Below are 20,252 nucleotides of genomic sequence, written 5' to 3' on the forward strand. Positions count from 1 at the left end.
AACTATATATAGCTGCATTTCTTGAAGATAAATGTACATGCTTTTTAAATCCCACTTTAAATTTTTTTTCCAGATTAAGCATTATGCACAACTAAAAAATTATCTTATTTTTTAGCTGTGCATAATAACTTGTATTTAATTACAATACACACATTTATATGTGATGGAGGTTTTTGAAAAAACTGCTGTAGGACTAAACCCTCACTTAGGAACTGGTCTAACCTCATAAACAACAGATTTCTACAGGTTTGAATTTGACAGCATAGCATGATGGTAAACAGCATGGATAAGTACCAGTGCATTGCTTCAAGAAATAAAATGTCAAGCATATGTTATTTTCCTCAAGGTACATATGAACAAGTAACAATAACCCCAAGCCAGCAAGGTACCTAAGCAACAGTAGTGTAATTAGGAGGGGCAAGTAGAGTACTAGCCCTGGGCACCAACCTAGGGGGAGCACTGGACTAGTACCCAGGGGAGCTTTGTCAAGGCACGAGCTGCACCGTGGTGGCTGGCTATAGGCGACAAGTTTGAGGACACAACAACAGCCAGCCAGTTAGTTAGTTCTAGTTGACCCCAGTCTTTGAGGCTAGGAATAGACATTCAAAAAGACTGAGCGTCAATTGATTCAGTCTTTGCAGGTTAGTCTAACCTGGCTAGGCTGAACTGGTTTGTAACTGTACAGACAACCCCTCTCGATTGACCAAATGCAGGCACATGCCTACAGTGGCTCAGGCTCAAAGCTGGGGGGTGCTAGAGCAGCTCTCCCTTCCCTTCCGGAGTGCTGACCTCAGGGGGGTGGCAGGATGCTCTGATTGGGGTGGGGTTCCCCCCAACCCTGCTGCTCCTGACCAGCAAGGAAGCCAACAGGGAGTTACAAAGCGTTTACTTACACAACAGGGAGTTAGTGTTTATCAACCCATCAAGAAAACAAAAGCCTGTCTCATTATCTCAAGATCTTCTTTTAGCTCCCAAAAGTGCTAAGCAGATACTGGCCTGTGTGCCTTTGTCCTGTCTGCCTTACACGGACACCTTTCAGCATTAGCTAGCATACCACATGCTGGCTATGCTCTGTGTGGAAGAAGGGACGGGGAGGGATCCCTGATTGAGGGGGAGTGGTGCCGGGCAAAGAGGGAAGGGGCAGGGGAAATGATGCAAACACTGCTGTGCCTGCCATCTCTTCTGGAGCTTCAGCCAGGAAGCAGAGGGGAGGGGCCAGCCCAGCTCTCTGGAGCAGAGGGCCCCACTCAGGGCTGCAAAGCATCTGGGATTCTGGGGGACTCTGGTTTAAGTTAAACCAGGAAGGGGTCTGGGACAGACATTGCATAAACCAGTTTGACCCAAATCATTTAAGTGTGATAATACATTTAATCAGGTTTAACTCAAACCTGTTTCATCCATTTTCAAACTGGTGTGTGTGCACTGAATGTCTGTTCTGTTACAGGTTTAAACCAGTTTCTGATTACTTAAACCAGTTTGTGTGTAATGTCTGTCCCTAGTCCGAGTCTTCAGGGCAACTAGAACTAACCACCTTCCCCTCCCCTGCTGTCTAGTACTCATCACCCCCACCCTCTACTGCTGACAGCATAGTGGGGTTTTGCTCAGGGTCCAAAACTTGTTAGTTACACCTTTGCTAAGTACAGTGGGTGATAATTTGGCCTCAGTGAAGTCACTGAAAATTCTGCCATTGATTTGAAAGGTCCCAGCTCCATCATCCATTGACTTTGTTGGAACTTCTCACATGCTTGAAGTTAGACACAGAAATCAAGGTCTGTTTCATTAACTGATAAAGAAGTATTAAAACTTTTGTTTTCTTCCAGTTTGTTGGTAGTACCAGATGACCAGGAAAGCCAAATTTAAAATAACTTTGACGTATCTTTATAAAACATCTCTGCTTAGACAGACACGTTAAACAAATTACAGAATTGGCCTATGCCTATGCTAAGAATAAAGTACCATTTCATTCCTAAAGAAACCAAATGAAATTTTGTTAATATTGACAGCTAAATAAAAGTCAATCAAAAATTTTATAAGACTGTAATTTTCGTATTCATAGTTTCCCATGACAAATTTGATTTATGATACAGTTACCAGAGCCTCTTGGTGGCCTGGGTTCAGAGGAGCACTTAAGCATGTCCGTTAAGTGCATTCCTGACTAGGGATGCTTCCCCGAATAGGGGCACATGAACTCTCATACAGTTGGGTACTATTTACACTCATTTTTGTCTATGTATGTTACAGGATATTTAAACTACCTATTAATGGGAGGATGTTGTTTTCTAGACACTAATAGTATTCTTAGCTAAGTCTACCTTAGTCTTCCTATGAAAAGCTGTCACAAAACAGACTATGAGAAATCTTTTCTTGCAATAAAGAAGAAAAAAGAAAAATCGCAACAAAAATTATGAAGCTGACACTTAGCAAAAGTCTCTGCCAAACTACAAAAGGCTCAGTCACCCTTCCCCTCTTGTACTTGAACACACAAAAACAAACACTTCATACACTACGAAATTTGACTCAAAAGAACAACAATTCCTCCACTGATGTAAACTAGCATAGTTCTATTAAAGTCACATTAAACTAGCAAAGTTCTATTAAAGGTACATTGGGCACAGCTACATATGAAATTAATGTGACACAATCAACTTCAGTGCATATCACACCTGAGTTTATTGATCCCGGGTGCTGTGTTTACTCCCAAGGGGTCAGCCTGTCAGCCTGCAGTTGCTCCAGCCTGGCTCAATGTGCTGCAGAATGGCTGCCTGGGGACTGAGGGTGCTCTAATGTGGGGCTAGCTGGTGGGCAGCCCCTGCACTGAAGCACCCTTATGCCTCTGCCAGCCAAGTCAGCATCAACACATGCACTGCTGTGCACTAAATAATACCACCGTAGGACAGTACTGGTGTTTACAGGTACTAACCTATGGCAGAGTTAATTAGTTTCCTGTGGCCTAATAAGATATATATATATGCTGAGACTTCACTGTGAAGCTAATTCGGTATCTCTGCAATAAGCGTCTCATATCGATATACCCACTGAGTTATCCCAACTGAGCATCTGGGCTGGAAAGTCTAATTTCTTGAAAGGAATATACTTTATTTCTTCATATATAGAACACCATGGAATATAATATGTATACTGTTTGTGAAAAGTAGCTTGAAGAAAAAAAAAATCCTAACCTTTCACTGCAGGTAAGTAGCTGAGTAGCAGCAGTTAGGGAGCCAAGCCTGCTGAGCCCACTGCCAGCCCCACACACCAGGTGAAGCCTGTGGACTTTTCTGTGTGCCAGCTTGAACCAAAGCATGGGGCCACATCTTCCAGCCAGGGGGCTCTACAACAGTCCAGAAATTTGGTACCAGGGGAGCAGTGACAGGGTTAAATATGTCTCTGGGTGCCGCAGCAATTAACGCTGCTACCGCTTTCCCTCTGCCACATTTCCATGTCCAATTTCCCCCAGGTAGTTTGTGAGGGTAATAGCACATGTTTTAGCCAAAACAATATTGTGTTGGGATAGCAACTAAACTTTACAGAATATGAATAGCTGTAGCACAATACTGTCCACTAAGTTCTAAACTTCTGAACTGTTTGCCAATGGCACTATCTGTATGTACACCAGAAAATGAGCTGATACTTCAGTATTTGGTGAATATCGCATAAAGGAAAATAGGATTTTTACAAACAAAGAATAAAACAGAAGAAAAGACTTTTTCTATGCATAATGAAAAGGACATAGTGCTCTGAAAAAATATAATCCTGGAACAGACAAGAAAGATAAATGTTTTCTGCCTCCAAAAATCATTATTAAAATCATTTTCAACATATAAACACAACTAAAAACACAATGTCAGCTGTTTCTAACTACAGTAATGATCCTAATCATGGTCATCATAACAGGACCTGATGTTGATGATTTTCTGCCAGGAGTAACATTTTGTCATCAAAATTTAATAGATTAAACACTACTCTGCAAACGCCTTTTTTAACCAGCTGAGGTCTATTTCTCCAAACCAACAAACAGAACATCCACCAGAAACCATTATGTAGCCTTAAAATTTAATCCAGTAATTTCATGCCCTGCATATGTACATCTCCCAAATGCCATCTTTCTGTGCTAAATTAATTTAGTATGATTTAAATCAAATTATATAGCATTGAGTAACTAATGTAAACTATAATTTCCTAAAACATTATTTTCTGCCCCCCAGATATTAAAAGCCCACACTACTTTATTGGTTAATTATAATTGGCAGGTAATTTACAGAACAGCAAAAACAAGCCAGTCAGCGGCAACTATCATGAATGGCATGTATTCGTTTTTGGTCCTTATCCCATCAAAACTATAAGTGCTTGCACGCAGAGAATAGCACATAATTTTAAAAAAGCATGTGTCCTTCCAACAACCAAATTAATGAGCATTTCCAAATCATACCAAGTTATTTACTGCCATACATCTTCTATAATAATATATTAATATGTACAAGGAAACACAAGACATAAGCAAGGCCAAACAATACAAGCTTTGCTGGTGAGTTGAACGTCTGGGTTCCATCAGCTATTTATTAGTATCAAATAGTAGAATTCTGTTGCTCTTTTGCATGCAGGACTAGATTATTCCTTCATTAACCCTTATACTGCTGTTATTAGTTTACATCTGTTTAGAATAAATTGTTTGGCAATATACCCCTCCCATTCAAAAATCGAGAGACAAGTACCACCTGGACATACCTGACATTATTGTAGTAATGAATGGGCAAGTCTACATGTGCATTAAGTTTAGTGCCTGTAATAGCAGGTACTAATTTAATGCGCTGTAATTGGCATTATTATGCAGTAGCACTGGCACACATCTTTTACGTGATGCTAATGTGCAGTAGACTAGTTCTACTGTGCACTAGCATGGCTTTCTCTGTGACACATTCAGCCACAGTAGACTTAGTCTACTGTGCTTTTAGTGCCTCATGTAGAAACGCTCAGTGGGATTCATATCTTTTGGGAATAAATTCAACAACATCTCTAAGGATTCAAAAAAATCTTGCTCCTGGAATTTACCAAGGGACCAACCTTTAAAACAAAGCATAAAGATTTGGGTCATTGGTAATACAATGCACTACCAGCGGTAGAACAATAGTGACACTTTGTATGGCTAATAAGGATGCTAATTTTAAGCACGCAAAGATACTTTACTATCAGCACAAGTCATAGTATATATAAACAGTGGAAGCAGCAGGAGAGATATGTACAGCTTTTTATAAATGATACATCTACATAGCAAAATGAATGTGTAGGGTCAGTATTGTAAGGGTCAGTATTGTAACTAGGAATGGGTGAGAGAGGCACCAGCCCTAGGCATTGGCTTAGGAGGGGGCCCAAAATCATCCTCCACCTCCATGGAGTCCACAGCAAGAGAGGGTGTTGCCCTTGCAGCAGTGTTGCTCAGTGTGCCCACAGTGTTGCTCTTGCAGCAGCAGTCAGTGCACAGACACCATGCTTCTGCTGCTTTAAGAACAAGGGCCGGGGTAGGCAGAGTGTATGGTGCTGGCGGCAGTAGTAGCAGCCAGGGGCTGGGTGAGAGTCCTGTGCCTTCCCTCACCCCCACTCTCAGAACCCACATGTGTGCCCTCCCTCCCCCTACAACTCCCCCAACAAACTTGACTTGTCACATCACTGTGTAGGGTATGCCAACTGTATTCAGCTGTACTAGATGAATACAGTTACCCTGGCAAAAAACAGCCATGAAGACTGTTTGGCTCAACCATGTTTTATCCACAAGAGTACGAACTCTCCAGAACTGCAACCCCTACAGTTCATGAAGGCTTTTCAGTAACACTGACCAGCTTCTGTTTTTTCAGGCTTCCTATATCTCTACATTGACTTCTACGCTGAATCACTACAGTTTGTTCCAAACCCAATAACACTTTTGCACAGGTCCTAGAGTGTCTTCAATATCGTAAAAATAAAATAAATATCCCTAAAAATGAAGCATTCCTCCAGAATGTTTTAACACCCTCAGAAGATTTCTTTTCTCTCTCTCTCTCTTTCTCTCTCTGATACTAGAAAGAAAAACAATAAAATAAATCCCCAACCCAGAAAGCAATTTTAAACACCCCTTCAAGTTTTCTTGAAGAGAGCCCTTTCTAAGTTCATAGGATCACAGGATAGTTGGACTAGAAGGGACCTCATGAGGTCATCTAGCCCATTCCCCTGCTCAGGGATGCAGCCAGATATTCAGTTGCATTGATCCTTTGATTGGTGAAGTGGTGAAATATTGGGAGATATTGCTTTGGTGCTATGAATATACAATGTGAAGTACATAATTAACATGAGTATTGGTAGAATCCAATAAGGGTATTTTTTATGCACACTATTCACCTTTTATACCCATTCAGATCAATATTTGAACATTTACTTAATTTTAAGCATCTCCTTAACTTCTATTGGGACTTAAGTTTGTGCTTAAGTGTTTTGTTGAACCACAGCCTTATGAATAAATACCCAAGTTTCATCTATTTGGGAGAGAAGAGATAGCAGTTAATGGGTCACAGCTCCAGAGATGTGAGTTAAAGTTTCATTCTAGAATCGTGATGAAGTTGCATCAGCTGTGAGCAGATAGCTAGTCATCTGGACTGAGCAGTCGAAGGTACCTGGATGTATTGCTAGCTACATCCCCTTTTGTGCCATTTGCTACAAAAATTTCCTTAGCCAAACCAGTTCAATGGGCCACTAGGCTCAGGAGGATATTTGACCTTCATATAAATAGTCTGAATCTAGCCAAACAGCCTTTGATGTTATCTCTTATTTATGCAAAGGGCATTATCTGGTACAAAAGCTTAGATAAAAATGTATGTAGGACAATACTAAGTAGCATAACTAGGGTACCCGGCTGCTTAGTCATCCCTCTGACAATACCACATTAAATCCAGAAATTCTATGTTTGGCAAGTTTTCTGTGTGTCATAGAAGCAGAATTTGTAACCCTCCAAAGATACCAATATCTAAGTATTTGGAAGCTTTCATTGCAGCCCTTGGATTTTGCATGGCAACCTATAGGGTTCCATGCTTTGAAAAGTTCACTTGTGAAAACTAAGAAAAAGTCAAAACTATTCTTGAAAATCCAATTTAATCAAGTCCACATAAAACCACTCACTAACTAACAAACAATCATAACTCACCAGATGACACATTTCTAAAACAAAAGGCAAGCACAGAAATTTCTCCTTCCAATTTTCCCTGAGCTGCCAAGTAATTTTAATGGCATCTTTATTCCATTTCAGATCCATCTATTCCAACATTTTTTCCCAAAAAACACACTTACTAGATTTAGGTAAGAATGCATGTTCAAAAGAAAAAAGAGAAAGTTTTGATGTAGGTGAGAAAATGAAGTGTCAGGCCCTTAATTAAAGCCAACTGGTATCTGTCCAATGACTTTAGGTGACAGATTCCAGTTTATACTGACTGAGGATCTGCCCCCAGATTTTTAACATACGAAAAAAAGATACAAAAATCACAGTGCTAATGTCTGCATTAATTAAACTACGTAGAAGAATAAAAGTACAACCTCTAATGTATTAAAATGGCTTTCACTTACATGGCTGGAACTGAACATAGCTTAAACACATTTCTTCATATAGCTGTGCAAAACAAAGATAGTCCAAATTCTTACCTGTGCTTTTATTAGTTTTGTTTTGTCTACTCTTTACTTGCTCAGTCCATAATGTAGGGTAACGAGAAGCTATATCTGGAAATACAGCAAAGCACATTTGACTTATTATAATTTTTTTAGAAGAGTATAGTAAATAAACAGTGACTGGCCAATGAACAAAGGTGACAACAACAACCTTTTAGAGGACTGTCTAACAACATAAAGGACTATAATAAATTAGAATAGATAAAATCTCAATTCATAGATCTAGCAAAGGGAAGCATTGAGACAAATACACAATAACATATAGGTGGCTCTGATATCCCTACTCAGGGATATCTACCTCTGCTAGAATTTGAAGTCAAAGAAAACACTTGCAGAGTCAAGTTTCATTTAACTTGGTTGAAGGTCTTACAGTTTGGCTCCATGATAGTCTATAACTTCACACCACACTCTGCAAGAATTATTATAATGTTGTAATCCCAATGACAGAAAAGAAAATCTGAAATAGTTTGTAGCTTGTATTATACCTCTGCACACAAGGCTGAATATTACTCACTGTAAGCAAGCATGTCAGAATTTGGGCCTCAGTGTTTCTAGTTGGAAGGCATGGGGTTTACTGGAGAGAGATTGCAGCCTTTAACTACCTAGTTTGACTTACAACACTTTTAAAAAAAATGAATCTCAAGTTACAAGTGCCTCTCTACTCTGAAAAACACCAGGAAAAACATCATTGAAGGATTCTACAATGATGGTGTCTCCATGAAATTTCTATAAGGAATTTCCAAATTTGTTCACTTAATAAAGACAGCTTTACTCGGAGCAGTGCCATTTAGAAACAGGAATGGCAATTTTCACACTTGGGGATACCATGAAATGTATGCTCTACTGTTCTGGTGTCCTTGTTCTCAGGTGACGCTTACATTGTGACACATGGACTATAGTATATACTTTTAATATTACTCTTTTACTATTCCTAAAGGTGCTCACCTTCTTCATCACCTTGAGGCTGAGTCTCCAGCGCGGGAGCTGAGGCATCATCTGAATTCAGAATGGAAAAGATTTGCAAGGAGACTACAATTATGAGAGTAAGCTAAATAAGTGTACATATATGGTTGATGCTAATGATTTGCACATAGCCCCGGACGGTTAACAAACAATTATGCAAGTATTATCATTAATATACAGTATATAGATATAGCATACACAATACATATACAATTATGTATGTAAACTACAGATGGGTGGCATTTCTGGTTATAAGTGATTATATAAATGAACTGAATATATGGAGTTTTGATGAGACACCAAGTTTAGAAGCAGTTAGTTCACTGCCTGGCTAAAAATATGCTATGCCCTGTAGAACCTAATTGATTAGATAAATATGCAAATAAATACATTAAATAAAATAAATGCGCATAGGCATGGAAAAGGCAAAGAAATCAGTCTGGGAAGGGTGAACAGATAGGAGAGATGATGTAGTCCTTCTGACACCCTACAACAAAATAACAGTTTCTTTTGGCTTTAGCAAAATCCATAATTTAAAGGGCCAGGACATTGTTTGCATTATTCTCATCTTTTTGTCAGCTATTCCCACAACCAATCACCCCTGCAAGAGAAGAGGAAGCACAGTGTTCCAGAAATGATAAAATAAGGATAAGAACAAATCTTCAACACACTGAACTACAGCTCAAGCACTGCATATCTAGAAAACCTTAATACTGAAAAATAGTTCAGTTCAGCAAGATTTGGGAATCAGTAGATACAGTTCAGTTTCTATCCGAAAAACAATTTTTACTTATTAGTATAGGTCTGTGTTGTTTACCTGGTTTAACACACCAAATAAGCTACAGTATCTAATAGAACTTAATGGTATATATTTGCCAGTTGCTTGCATTTCTTGGGAGAGAAACTGACCCTACGATTGTGGTAATCCCCACTAAAAATATCTTCTGTGCATGCATATTCTTATAATTTCTTGAAGTCGTTTTTGAATCCCAATCTTGTTCCCCAACTTTTGGATTAAAGCTATAACAAAACTTAACTACAAAACTTTCACTTGCATAAAAACCAACCAACAAACAAACATACAACAGTGGAAGTATAATTTACTTTTCATTTCACTTCTCCCGAGGCAGTGCAACCCAGTAGAGACCTGTTCCCTCTTCTATCTCCACCACAAAGGCTGCAAATATGTGCTGCCTTTATGGAGATCATGAAGAGAAGTAGGAAGCATTCTTTGCTTCTCACTTCATGACTTCATTTTACTCTTCACTGAGTGTGCTGTTCATGAATAACAGATTTATGGCTATTAGATACTTAAATCCTTTTTTCAAAGAAAAAGGAAGCCAGCAGCAGCACTGGAGGATTCCTTATTCTGTCCAACTAATATATTTGTACTCAAACTTGCAGGGGGATGACTTCTTTTTAAGAAGACAAAGTCATTCATTCAGTGCTCAAGTATTATAATGAGATAACTAACAAGAATGTTAGATTTGCTGGGGGTTTTTGTAATGTCCTCTGGGAAGTGGGCTGAAACCACCAACTTATCTTAGAAAAGTTATTAAATAAATATAATGACATTTGAATTCAAAGCCTACTATAAGCTCATCAACCAGCCAAAAACAAGAATGAAACTCCTTTCCTGTGCCTATGTAGCTTTATTTATATGGCTATTGCAAGCTATTACATTGCCACAGGAAAGGAATTCATTCTTTTGGTGCTGAGAAATGCCATTTCCTGCTGGCCTGTTATGTATGGCAGGCCAGCTTCTCTTATCATCTCATCTTTTCTCTTCTTGCTCCACAAGGATCTCCTGGAGCACAGGACTCTCTGAGGTTTCATTCCTACAGTGTTGTTATAAAATATTTCAGCTGTATGGATTGTGAAACCAAAGCATGCCTCTTAAAATTATGGAACTGATCTATGCGGGGGCATGACAAGGAGCTAGGGCACCAGGGCTCTGTATCTCCTCAGTGGGAGGGGTGCGGGGGGGGGGGGGGGGGGCGTCGGGGGGGGGGGTGCATCCTGGGATTATGGAGGGCTGCAGATTGTCCATTTTATCTGCGTGGAGCAGTCTGAAATTATCCTAACAAGAGCTAGCTAGCACTGCCCAGAGTTAACCCTTGCCTGAAGTGGGGTGATTTTTAGGCTTAGAGGGTGCTTAGCATGAGTTAACAAGCTTTGCTGTGTAGCCACTTGTGTTTTAAGTATGGTCTAAGTGTAATATGTAACTTCACTCTGCATTATATCAAATCTACTTGAGGGAAGCAACCTAATGGATGCACTCTGTTCTTTTAAGTCTTCTGGTTATATAAGTGCTGCTCTTTCTGGTTTCACAAGCAAATCAGCACACACCACAACCCTAGCAATCACTGTCCTGTTCCTGGCCTTCTACAGATTTCCCCTTTACTACATGATGGACATGTCTATACAAGACACTATGTTGAAGTAGTGATGAGCTGCAGTGATGTAACTCATTAGTATGGCAACATCGCATCAGCAGGCACTAACCATGATGCCACTGCTACTGCGCAGTAGCAATGAGCAACTGTGCAGTATGGTCAGAAATGACCCATGAGCCACCAGGACTGTGCAGTACCAGCGGCTACTGAGCAGTCATTTAGTACTTGGTTGAATTAATATGTGTGTGGCAGGTGGGGGTCCCAGGGTTGGCTGTGATGTTCCCTGGTGCCCTGTGACTGGGCCTGATGTGCCCCAAGGGTGCCTTCTTATTTTGCCCACCATGCCTTGTTGGTAAAATGATAAATGGGGAGGCTGCCCATGAGCCTTTGCACAGCTTCCAGTCCCACTAAACTGTGCTTGACCATACTGGCCTTCGGACCCCTCCTTGAGCCCCTGTCCCAGACAGTGCCTCATAGGATATGTTGAACCTCATGGGCTAATTGCATGGATCCAAATCCTCCCCTTTACTATGCCCTATGCCTCACAGATGTAATATGAACAGTTGACTCACTTATCCCTTTCCAGGGGCCGAACTCTGCCCTTGTGCTGGGCCTCTTTCACTTCTCTGTTTGTCACACTCCTCTGGTGCTAGGCTGTCTGGCCCCGGTATCTGCTACCCGCTTCTGGTGCTGGGCTCTCTAGCCCCAGTCCCTGTGCCCCTCTGGCCCCTGTAGCTATGCCCCTCTGGCACTGGGCTCTACACCAGAGGTGGGCAATTATTTGCAGAGGGCCGTTTAGCAAGTTTTGCTAAGCTGTCAAGGGCTGCATGGGTAAGTCCCACCCCTGACCTGTGACCCTTACCACTGGAAGTCCCTCCCCTTGCCCCTGGAAGTACTCCTTTGGAGAAGAGGGTTTTTGCTATCTTAGAACCGGGAAAAAAAAAAAAATTATGTACTAAAAATCAAATACCCATAATATTATATTTTAATTCAATTAAAAAAATACATTTTCATGATACCTGTGTGTTTGTGCTTTATATGTAGAAGTGATTGCATAATAGCTCAACTGTAGTCTTACTCTTGTATAGAGTGTGAGGTGTGCAACGGTGTTGGGGGGTATGGCTGGGTGCGTGGATGTGGGGTTTATGGGAAGCTGTGGATGTCTGTATATGTGTGTGGTATCTGTGGGATGTGAGATTGTGTCTGGAGGAGGGTGTGCCAGTGGGGTTTGCAGGAAGGGTTGTAAGGGGGGACTGTTTGCGCTCCAGCAGCTTCTGCTGCTGCCAGGAGGCTGGGGGCTGCCAGAGAAGGGCCTGTCAGGCTTAGGGGGCAGTGTGCGGGGCTCCTGCAGCCACTGGGGGTGGCAGGAGTTGGTGGAGGCATGGCCTGAGACATGGGAAGTCCAAGGAAGTGGTGCAGAACTTGCATCATGCACCTGAGGCTAGGGGTAGCAAAGGCTTGGTTGCCACACCCCCACAGGTGGCCTGGGGGTTGCCACCAACCCGGGGGGAGGGACCAGACCCCCCCCACCCTGCAGGAGCCCAGCAGCCTGACAGAACCTTGCCCCCCAGCCCTGAGACAGGCAGGGAGGCTGCGCCAGAAGCCAGAGCAAAGCAGTGGCTGTTTTTCCGCTTCAGAAGCTCCTGCAGCTTCCAGGAGGCCAAGGATACTGGGGAAGCTCCTATCCAGCCACAGGGGCAGTGCAGGAAGCCACCTGAGGCCACTGGTGGCGGCACGTGGCCCAGGACGGAGGAAGTCCAGGGATGCGGAATGGAAGTTGCATCTTGCACCTGAGGCTTGGGACGGCAACAGCCTGGCTGCCCCCACCCACAGGCATCCCCACCCAAGGCCCAGTCCCCCCTGCCCCACAGAGGTCCAGCAGCCTGGCAGCAGCTCGCCCCCCAAGCCCCAGGACAGGTGGGAGCCTACGCCAGGAGCTGGATCAGAGCTGGGGCTGCTTTTTTCCTCTGAAAGCTCCTGAGGGCTCCCCAAGCTTCTTGTGCCCTGGACCAGGACCCTGCCAGGTTGTTCCACCCCCAGCAGCCTTGGGAGGTGAGCTGGCCAGTAGCTTCCCCAGGGTCCCTAAGCACCTTGCAGCCACAGGAACTTCTGAAGTAGAAAAGCATATGTGGTTCTACACCCACTCCTGGCGCAGCCTCCCTGCTCATCCTAGGTCCAGAAAGTGAGCTGTTGCTGGGCCTCCGAGGCAGGGGGGCCCGGGGCCTTCCCCCCAGGGTGGCAGCACCCACCAGAGTCTCCCACTGGGGGCAGCTAGGCTGTTGCTGCCCCAAGCCTCAGGTGCAGGATGGAAGTTCCCCACTGCCTCCCCATGCCTCATCCCCACTTGGTCATGCCACCCCCAGCAGCCCCAGGCAGCCCCAGGTCCAGACAAGGGTGTTGGGAGCTAGCGACAGCCAGGCAGTGCCCCAAGGCCAGTACCAGCGGGGCACAGAGCAGGCTGGGCTCTATGGAGCTGGGCTGGGCTGCCCCAGCAGGGAGAGAGAGGAGCCAGTGCTGGCTCCCGTGCGCCGCCTCTCTCCCAGCCCCCTGCCCCAGTCCTGTGGCTAGGTGGGGACTAGCGTGCTCCCTACCCACTGTTACCTGAGCTTCCCGCTCCAGCACAGGCGGGAACAGCTGCATGGTCCCTGGCTGGAGGGGCAGGGCGGCCCTGATCTTCCAGGGGCCTGGCTTCCACTGGGTCCTAATGCCCCTGGCTCCTGTCACTTTTGACTAGAGCCAGAGGCAAATAAATATTAATTTTTAAAAAATTTCTCAGGGCCCAGTGGGCTGGACAGAATGGCCTCACAGGCCAGATCCAGCTGAAAAGTCATATTTTGCCTACCCCTGCTCTACATAATAGGGTGCCCCACCTGCTGGGCATTAATGGGCTTCCTCCTCCCATTATAGCCTCATCCCAAAACCACCAGTACAAACAACAGCACAAGCATGAGCCTCTGGGCTATAACACAACAATAACAATGGAAGCAGTGTGCTGCCCCTTTAAGATGGCAAACTTCCACCCTCCAGGTAGCATAGCCTTGAGTACCTTGTGATCTCTCAGTCATACTGCACTTGGAGGTAGCAAAGTAGGCAGCACAATGCCTCGGGTAGCTCTCTTGTGCAGGAGCTTCTTCCTCTGGCCGTTGCCAGAGAGAAAAGTTACCTGCTAGCCCCAGCCCTGAGCTTATATGTTCACTGGGCCCTACCTGCTTCCGGTCATCTGACTGCCTGCATCCCCAGGGGTGGGCAGGGCATGGTATGTGCAAGGCCGGGGCAGGGGTGGCAGCGAGCAGCTGGAGCCGGTGGCACTCAACAGCTGCGGTGCATGGTGCCTGAAGAGAGGGGCCCCCCAAAGCCTGGGGAGGTTGCCCCAATTCACCACCCACCAGGGATGGCCCTGCCTGCAGGTGCTGGCTAATTACCCCATTAAGTTGTTGCTCAGGCAACCTGCAGCTGTGGAGCTCTGCCTAGCCTGCAGGCTCCCCAGGCTAGGGTGCTTCTGCCCTTAAAGGAGCAGGCATCTCTTAGTGCCCTGCTACAATGTGCTTTAGCAAGTACTAAATGACTGCACAGTACCAACTGCACATTGTGATACACATGTAGACGTGCCTGATATGTCCCGAAGAATGACAATATCCATATGCATATTAAGTTTGTGAGAGAAGTACACAAAAATATATTTAGAACAAAGGTAAATCAGAAGGTCAAAACCCACTGAAGATGAAGACACACTTTTCTATCTCTGTACTTCCTTAAAAGGATTATAAAGAGAGTAAGTTTCTTGCTGAGACTAAAAGGAAACTTCAGTCACATATACCTAGAGGACTTTCCAGATTTTGTTGGCTCTATGCCATGGACAGCCTTAAAAGCTGTCTCACACAACAATTTAAAATATGATAAATGCTGATCAAGAGCATATTGGCCCAACCTGAGAAACAAGATTCCAAGATAGGTGTGTGTGTGCACGTATGTAGCTATCAGAAGCAAAAAAGGAGTCAGCCACGTTTATGCATGATAAGTGCTGGCTGCTAGTTGGCCTCAACATCATATTACATAGCCAGATGGTAGGATGTTATAAAGCATTTGCCTTCCCACCTGATTTTGACCCAGTATATCAAGTAGACCTGGATGTAGAGGTGAAGGCTCATTAACTATCTTCACACTACTGAGCACTCTGCAGAAAAGTTCACAGACAATAGCACAGATTTCCAAGGTCAAGTCAGGATTTATATATGTTACAATTCATGTAGTTCAAAGCCAAGAATGAAATTCCTGACCCATAGCAAGCTCCCCAGAAGGCTATGGATAATTCAGGGGTCAGTAGAACCCAGAAATCATCTGGAAAATATATGAAGGAAATATTTTCCTTTGTTGATTAAATATCTTTTAAGAACTAGTTTTTAAACAGCTACTAGTTTTCTTAAAGTAATAACTCAGCTTATAGTAGAAGAGCTAAACACTGAGCATAATAAAAATTGCTAAAATTCTTACAAACACCATAAATCAAACAGATTTACATTAGACCAAACTGCTTTTTCATTTCAATGGTGCAAATATGAAATAACTCTTTTGAAGTCACTTTACCCAGTATAACTAAGAGCAGCATTTTATCAAATATGCCCACTTACCTGAAGATTAACTTTTCCCCTGCTTTTTTTCCATCTTAAATAAAGTCTAAAGCACTAGTCCATCTCTCAGAGGGCTCCACTAGCTAAATGGAGTCACATTAGGTATGGATTTGCTGTAATGGCATCTATTATTAGAATAAAGATACCTAAGGATATATCTCTAATAACAACAGCCATCTGGTTATGAAAGTGAGCCATCAGTTGAACTCATCACAATACAGAAAAAAATGCCAGGTTTAAGATGAGTCAAGTCCTGGTTGCAGTGGAAATGAAGCTATGACATCAATTTCCTGGATCTTGGGTATAGACAGAACTGGCTCTATCAAATAGACAGAATAGTGTCTCTTCCACAGCAAGGAATATTAGGGGAAATAAAACACTTAATAACAGTATATTGGAATGATAGCTATGGGCTGGGAAGATAATTTATACTGCACTTAACTCTAAGTAAAAAACCATCTAGATCTGGGAATGGACAAATACATATACATATATAAAAATTCACATAAACAGATGCCCACAGATGTATACATATATGTTTGTGTGTATAGAAGTATGTATATATACATATATGTATATGTATATACTTACATATGCATATGCATTGATACAGCGTGTGCCTGTGTATATATATGCATACTGATTCATAAAGCATGTGTGCAAGTGCCCACACATGTATATAATTTCAAAAATGTAAAAGTAGTGGGAAAAAAAGGCCTCAAAGCCCACAAAGATACTAGTTTCCACATTAAAAAAAATACACTTCTAAGATATTTACCTGTTTTTCCTGCACCTTCTCGTGGTGGCAATTTCTCAGTTACAGAACCTGGAGTGGAAAAAAAAAGTTAACAGCTTGGCTTCTCACTGACACCCTCTGGTGTTAATGATTTCTTTTCAGTCAGAAATGCTAGACACATCCTCTTTCATATACCAATAGATTTCAGCTTGGCCTGGTACCAGCATTTGTTCACCGTTAAGTTACAGTAAGGTGTTTCTTTTTGGATATCAATAGACATAAAAAGGAGAGAACTGTGAGTAGGAAAGAATACACGTGCAAGCACACATTTATGTGCAGCACAATCATATACCCACCATCATACAATCAGGTCCATGTAGCGGATCCTTCTACCCATCCAAAACTCTGTTGACTTCACTGGGACTCTGCATGAGTATAAGTGTTTTCTCATGCATAGCTCAAATTGAAGAATACAACACCTTGTTTACACAGTTTGCTCACTGCACTAGTCACAGTTTCCTGATTCTCAGTCAGCTAGCACCAGTGCAGGTTAAAGAAGCATCTGTTGAGCATAACACATGGCATGCCAAGGAGCCTTATGCTAGTGGAGAAACAAGCATAGCAAAGTCTAACTTCTCCAAAATCTCTCCCCTCCCCTTCGCAATGCTTCATTCCCACCTTCAGTATGAGCTTGTCCTGCTTTTGCAATAGAGACAAAAAAGCGACTTTCACTAGCTTTTTGCCAGTACATAACAGCTAAGCTTTCAAATACCAATGCATTTAGATGGTATCTGCAAGTGATGTTGTTCATGGATCAAAAAGTAATTCATTGTGGAGCAGAAGGTGGAGGAATACTAAACTGTAAGCTACATTGCACTATCTGTCTTATCTTGTAACAACTTTTCTTTGTTTCCATTTACACTTAAGTTTATTGAGTACAAGTCTTCATTTTTTCATGAAATTTTTGGAGGAAGTATTATGATAGCAAAAATTTAGTGAAACTGAAAACTGCTGGGCCAAAAACTTTCTTGAGTACTTTTGTTCAACCACCCATGTTATAAAAAGTAGCAGAAATCCTGCCGGTGGAAATGATATATGAGTAGTGAATGTCTTGAGAAACTGATTCCTCATGAGATAGAGAAACTTTTGATTATCAGAGTGACCCTTCTAGGCTTTAAAATCTATGAATTTATGAATCTGCAAATCTTTTTCCCTAGACTAATGCTTGAAATGTATCCCAGATGAGTAGTAGCAAAATATCACTGGCAGCAAATGAGGCAAAGATCCTGTGCAAAAATAAGGAACTGTAGGTTATCCCTTAATTTCAGATGAATGTAAATGGGACCAAAGTAAGTTTGCATGGAAAGCTTTAATGCTTTCTTTTTTCATTTTTGAATGTTTGATATTGCAATCTAAATAATGTTCTCTTAACATGATTCTTGTAATAATATTGCAATATGTGAAGAGAAAAACTCAAAATTTAAAATCTAAAATTTTAAATGATATATAAAAGGAAACATAATCATCCTGTCATGACATAAATTTATAACCAATACCATTATACTGGAGTGGGTGGGCTAAAATAAATATATTTCATGCTGCAGAATGCTATCTGATTGCTCAAGTATAACGTTTTAGACTTAGGCTCATGTTGGGGTTCCTCTGAAATGTCATATAATAGCTACTGCTAGAGACAGGGTATACCAATGCTTGGATGTACTCTAGTATGGCAAATCTTGGCATTCCAATTTAAATACAACAATATGGACAGTTAATGAGACAACTGGAAATCATAACTGCTACACTTCAGTTAGTGTGGTATTATCACCAAATATGACTTCAACAAGAACAGAACATAGCTCAAAGAAGACTCAAGGGCTGTGTCTACACATGCAAATGCTCCGGAGTGGGTTTACTGTAAGTAAACCCACTCTGGGCAGGGGTCTATGATGTGGGGAAGCGAGAGCAGATTTACTGCTCACGGCAGCAATCTGGTCCCACCCCTGCTGGCCCAGCACTGGGCCCCCTACAGCATCCAGGGGGAGCTATAGGCTTCCCCTGGGTGCTAGCCCAGAGGCTGGCAGGGAGCACAGGGCCAGGGGACAGTTGTTTCCTAGAGAAGGCTGGGAGATTGCTCCCTGCCCCCCCACCAGAGCTGCCCGATACCAGGGCGGGCTCTGGTGGTGGAGCCCAGGTGCGGACAATGTCCCCCTGCCCTGGCAACAGGGAGCTCCTAGCCAGAGCTCCCCGACTGGGGGCAGGGGGCTTGTAAACAGCTGCAGGGAAGGGGCAGTTCCCAGCCCCCTGCTCTAAACTGCCTGTGGGGCAGCTAGCAGTGAGCCCCTGGCTGAGGCACAGGGTTGGGACCTGCCCCTGACTTGGACCATTTCTAGGCAGACCTGGGCTGTACAGAGAAGTTTCCATATGCAGCCTACAGATGGCTGGGGACTGCCCGAAACAGGAAAGTCCCCAGCACATCCAGGCTACATGTGAAAACTTCCCCATGCAATCCAGGGAAGGCTGGGAACTGCCCTGGCCAGGGTAGGCCCCTGCTAGCTCCAGGCTGGGCAGAGAACTCTCCCTGTGCAAGGAGCTCCCAGACCCCACTCTGTGATAGGAGGTATATTGTTATACCTTTCTGTGCAAGGTAAAGAATCTCTTTATTTCCCAGTATATTTCCCTGCAAATAAATATATGCAAGACATACCACAACCTCTGCACTAAAGAAACATAAATCAATTCTTGCCAGTTAAAATGTTATTATCCAGGCCAGTAGTAATGGAAAAATATTACCCTCCAAGTGGTTCGGCAGTGTATGTGAAATGATTTAGTTGTCTCAGGTCAGCTATCCTCAGAAGAACTAACTTCAATGAGAATTAAAAACAAATTCTTACAGCATACTATTTTTGTGGATTGAAAATGTGGGTTTTAATAAGAGAACTCATCATGTCAGAACTCTTGTTTACCATGCTAAATTGATGGCCTCTTGAGCATGAAGTTTAGACAAGGAAGTTCGCCAAAGAAAAAACAGCTGACATCACAAAGCTGGCATGCAGATTTGAAAGCCTCCAAAAAGAACACATGAGTGTACAGCAAACTGGTACAAGATTGTCAAGTAGTATAATTTTTATATGTTCATGTTGAGAATATTCTATTTTTTTCTGGTACCATATTTTTCAAACATAATAGCCAACAAATTGCCGTAAAATGAATATAATTAATGGTAGTTTTATCAGTAAAAAATGAATGAAGGAAAAAATCCTCCCTCAGGCTAGCAAACATAGGTAAGAGTGGGCACATCTACACATGCATGAATGCACTGTAATTATAGCACTTAAGTTGAGTAACTGTAATAACAGGTACTAACTTAATGCACCATAACTGGCACACGTGTCAAGGACCCCTCGACACGCAAGGTCTACTGCCTACCCGGAGCAAAGATTCAGGATGTGAAGAGGGTGATTCAGGCCATAATCAAGCCCATCACTTACTACCCCATGGTCCTAATCCACGTGGGTACTAATGATGCGGCCAGGAGAAGCCCTGATCACCTGATGGCGGACTACCATACTCTGGGGGGTATGCTGAAGAAGATAAGAGCACAGGTGGTTTTCTCTTCTGTCCTACCAGTGAGCTGACATGGAAGATGGCAGGCAAAGTGCATCACAGAGACCAACTGGTGGCTTTGGGAATGGTGTCTCAAGGTGGGCTTTGGTTTCCTCGACAAACACCTGCACATCACAACTGCACATCGCCAACTGGTTAGAGGGCCGCATCCAGAGGGTGGTAGTGGATGGGTTCTTCTCGACCTGGAAGGACGTGGGCAGTGGGGTTCCGCAGGGCTCG

At 42.9% G+C, this 20,252-nt stretch overlaps 1 protein-coding gene across 4 annotated transcripts in view; it reads right to left on the bottom strand.

Moving 5' to 3' along the window:
- The window catches only part of SMOC2 (SPARC related modular calcium binding 2), a 221,086-nt gene that overhangs the window by 90,475 nt on the left and 110,359 nt on the right, over nucleotides 1-20,252 (bottom strand). For all 4 annotated transcript variants that reach the window (XM_019549924.1, XM_019549922.1, XM_019549925.1 and 1 more), the window contains exons 5-7: nucleotides 16,449-16,496; nucleotides 8,629-8,679; nucleotides 7,660-7,734 (exon numbers count right to left, since the gene is read on the bottom strand). In XM_019549924.1, the coding sequence (XP_019405469.1) occupies nucleotides 7,660-7,734; nucleotides 8,629-8,679; nucleotides 16,449-16,496 (174 nt within the window). The remainder of the gene's footprint in view (nucleotides 1-7,659; nucleotides 7,735-8,628; nucleotides 8,680-16,448; nucleotides 16,497-20,252) is intronic.

This window comes from Crocodylus porosus, unplaced genomic scaffold, assembly GCF_001723895.1.
Source record: "Crocodylus porosus isolate Cpor-Errol unplaced genomic scaffold, CroPor_comp1, whole genome shotgun sequence".
NCBI lineage: Eukaryota > Metazoa > Chordata > Crocodylia > Crocodylidae > Crocodylus > Crocodylus porosus.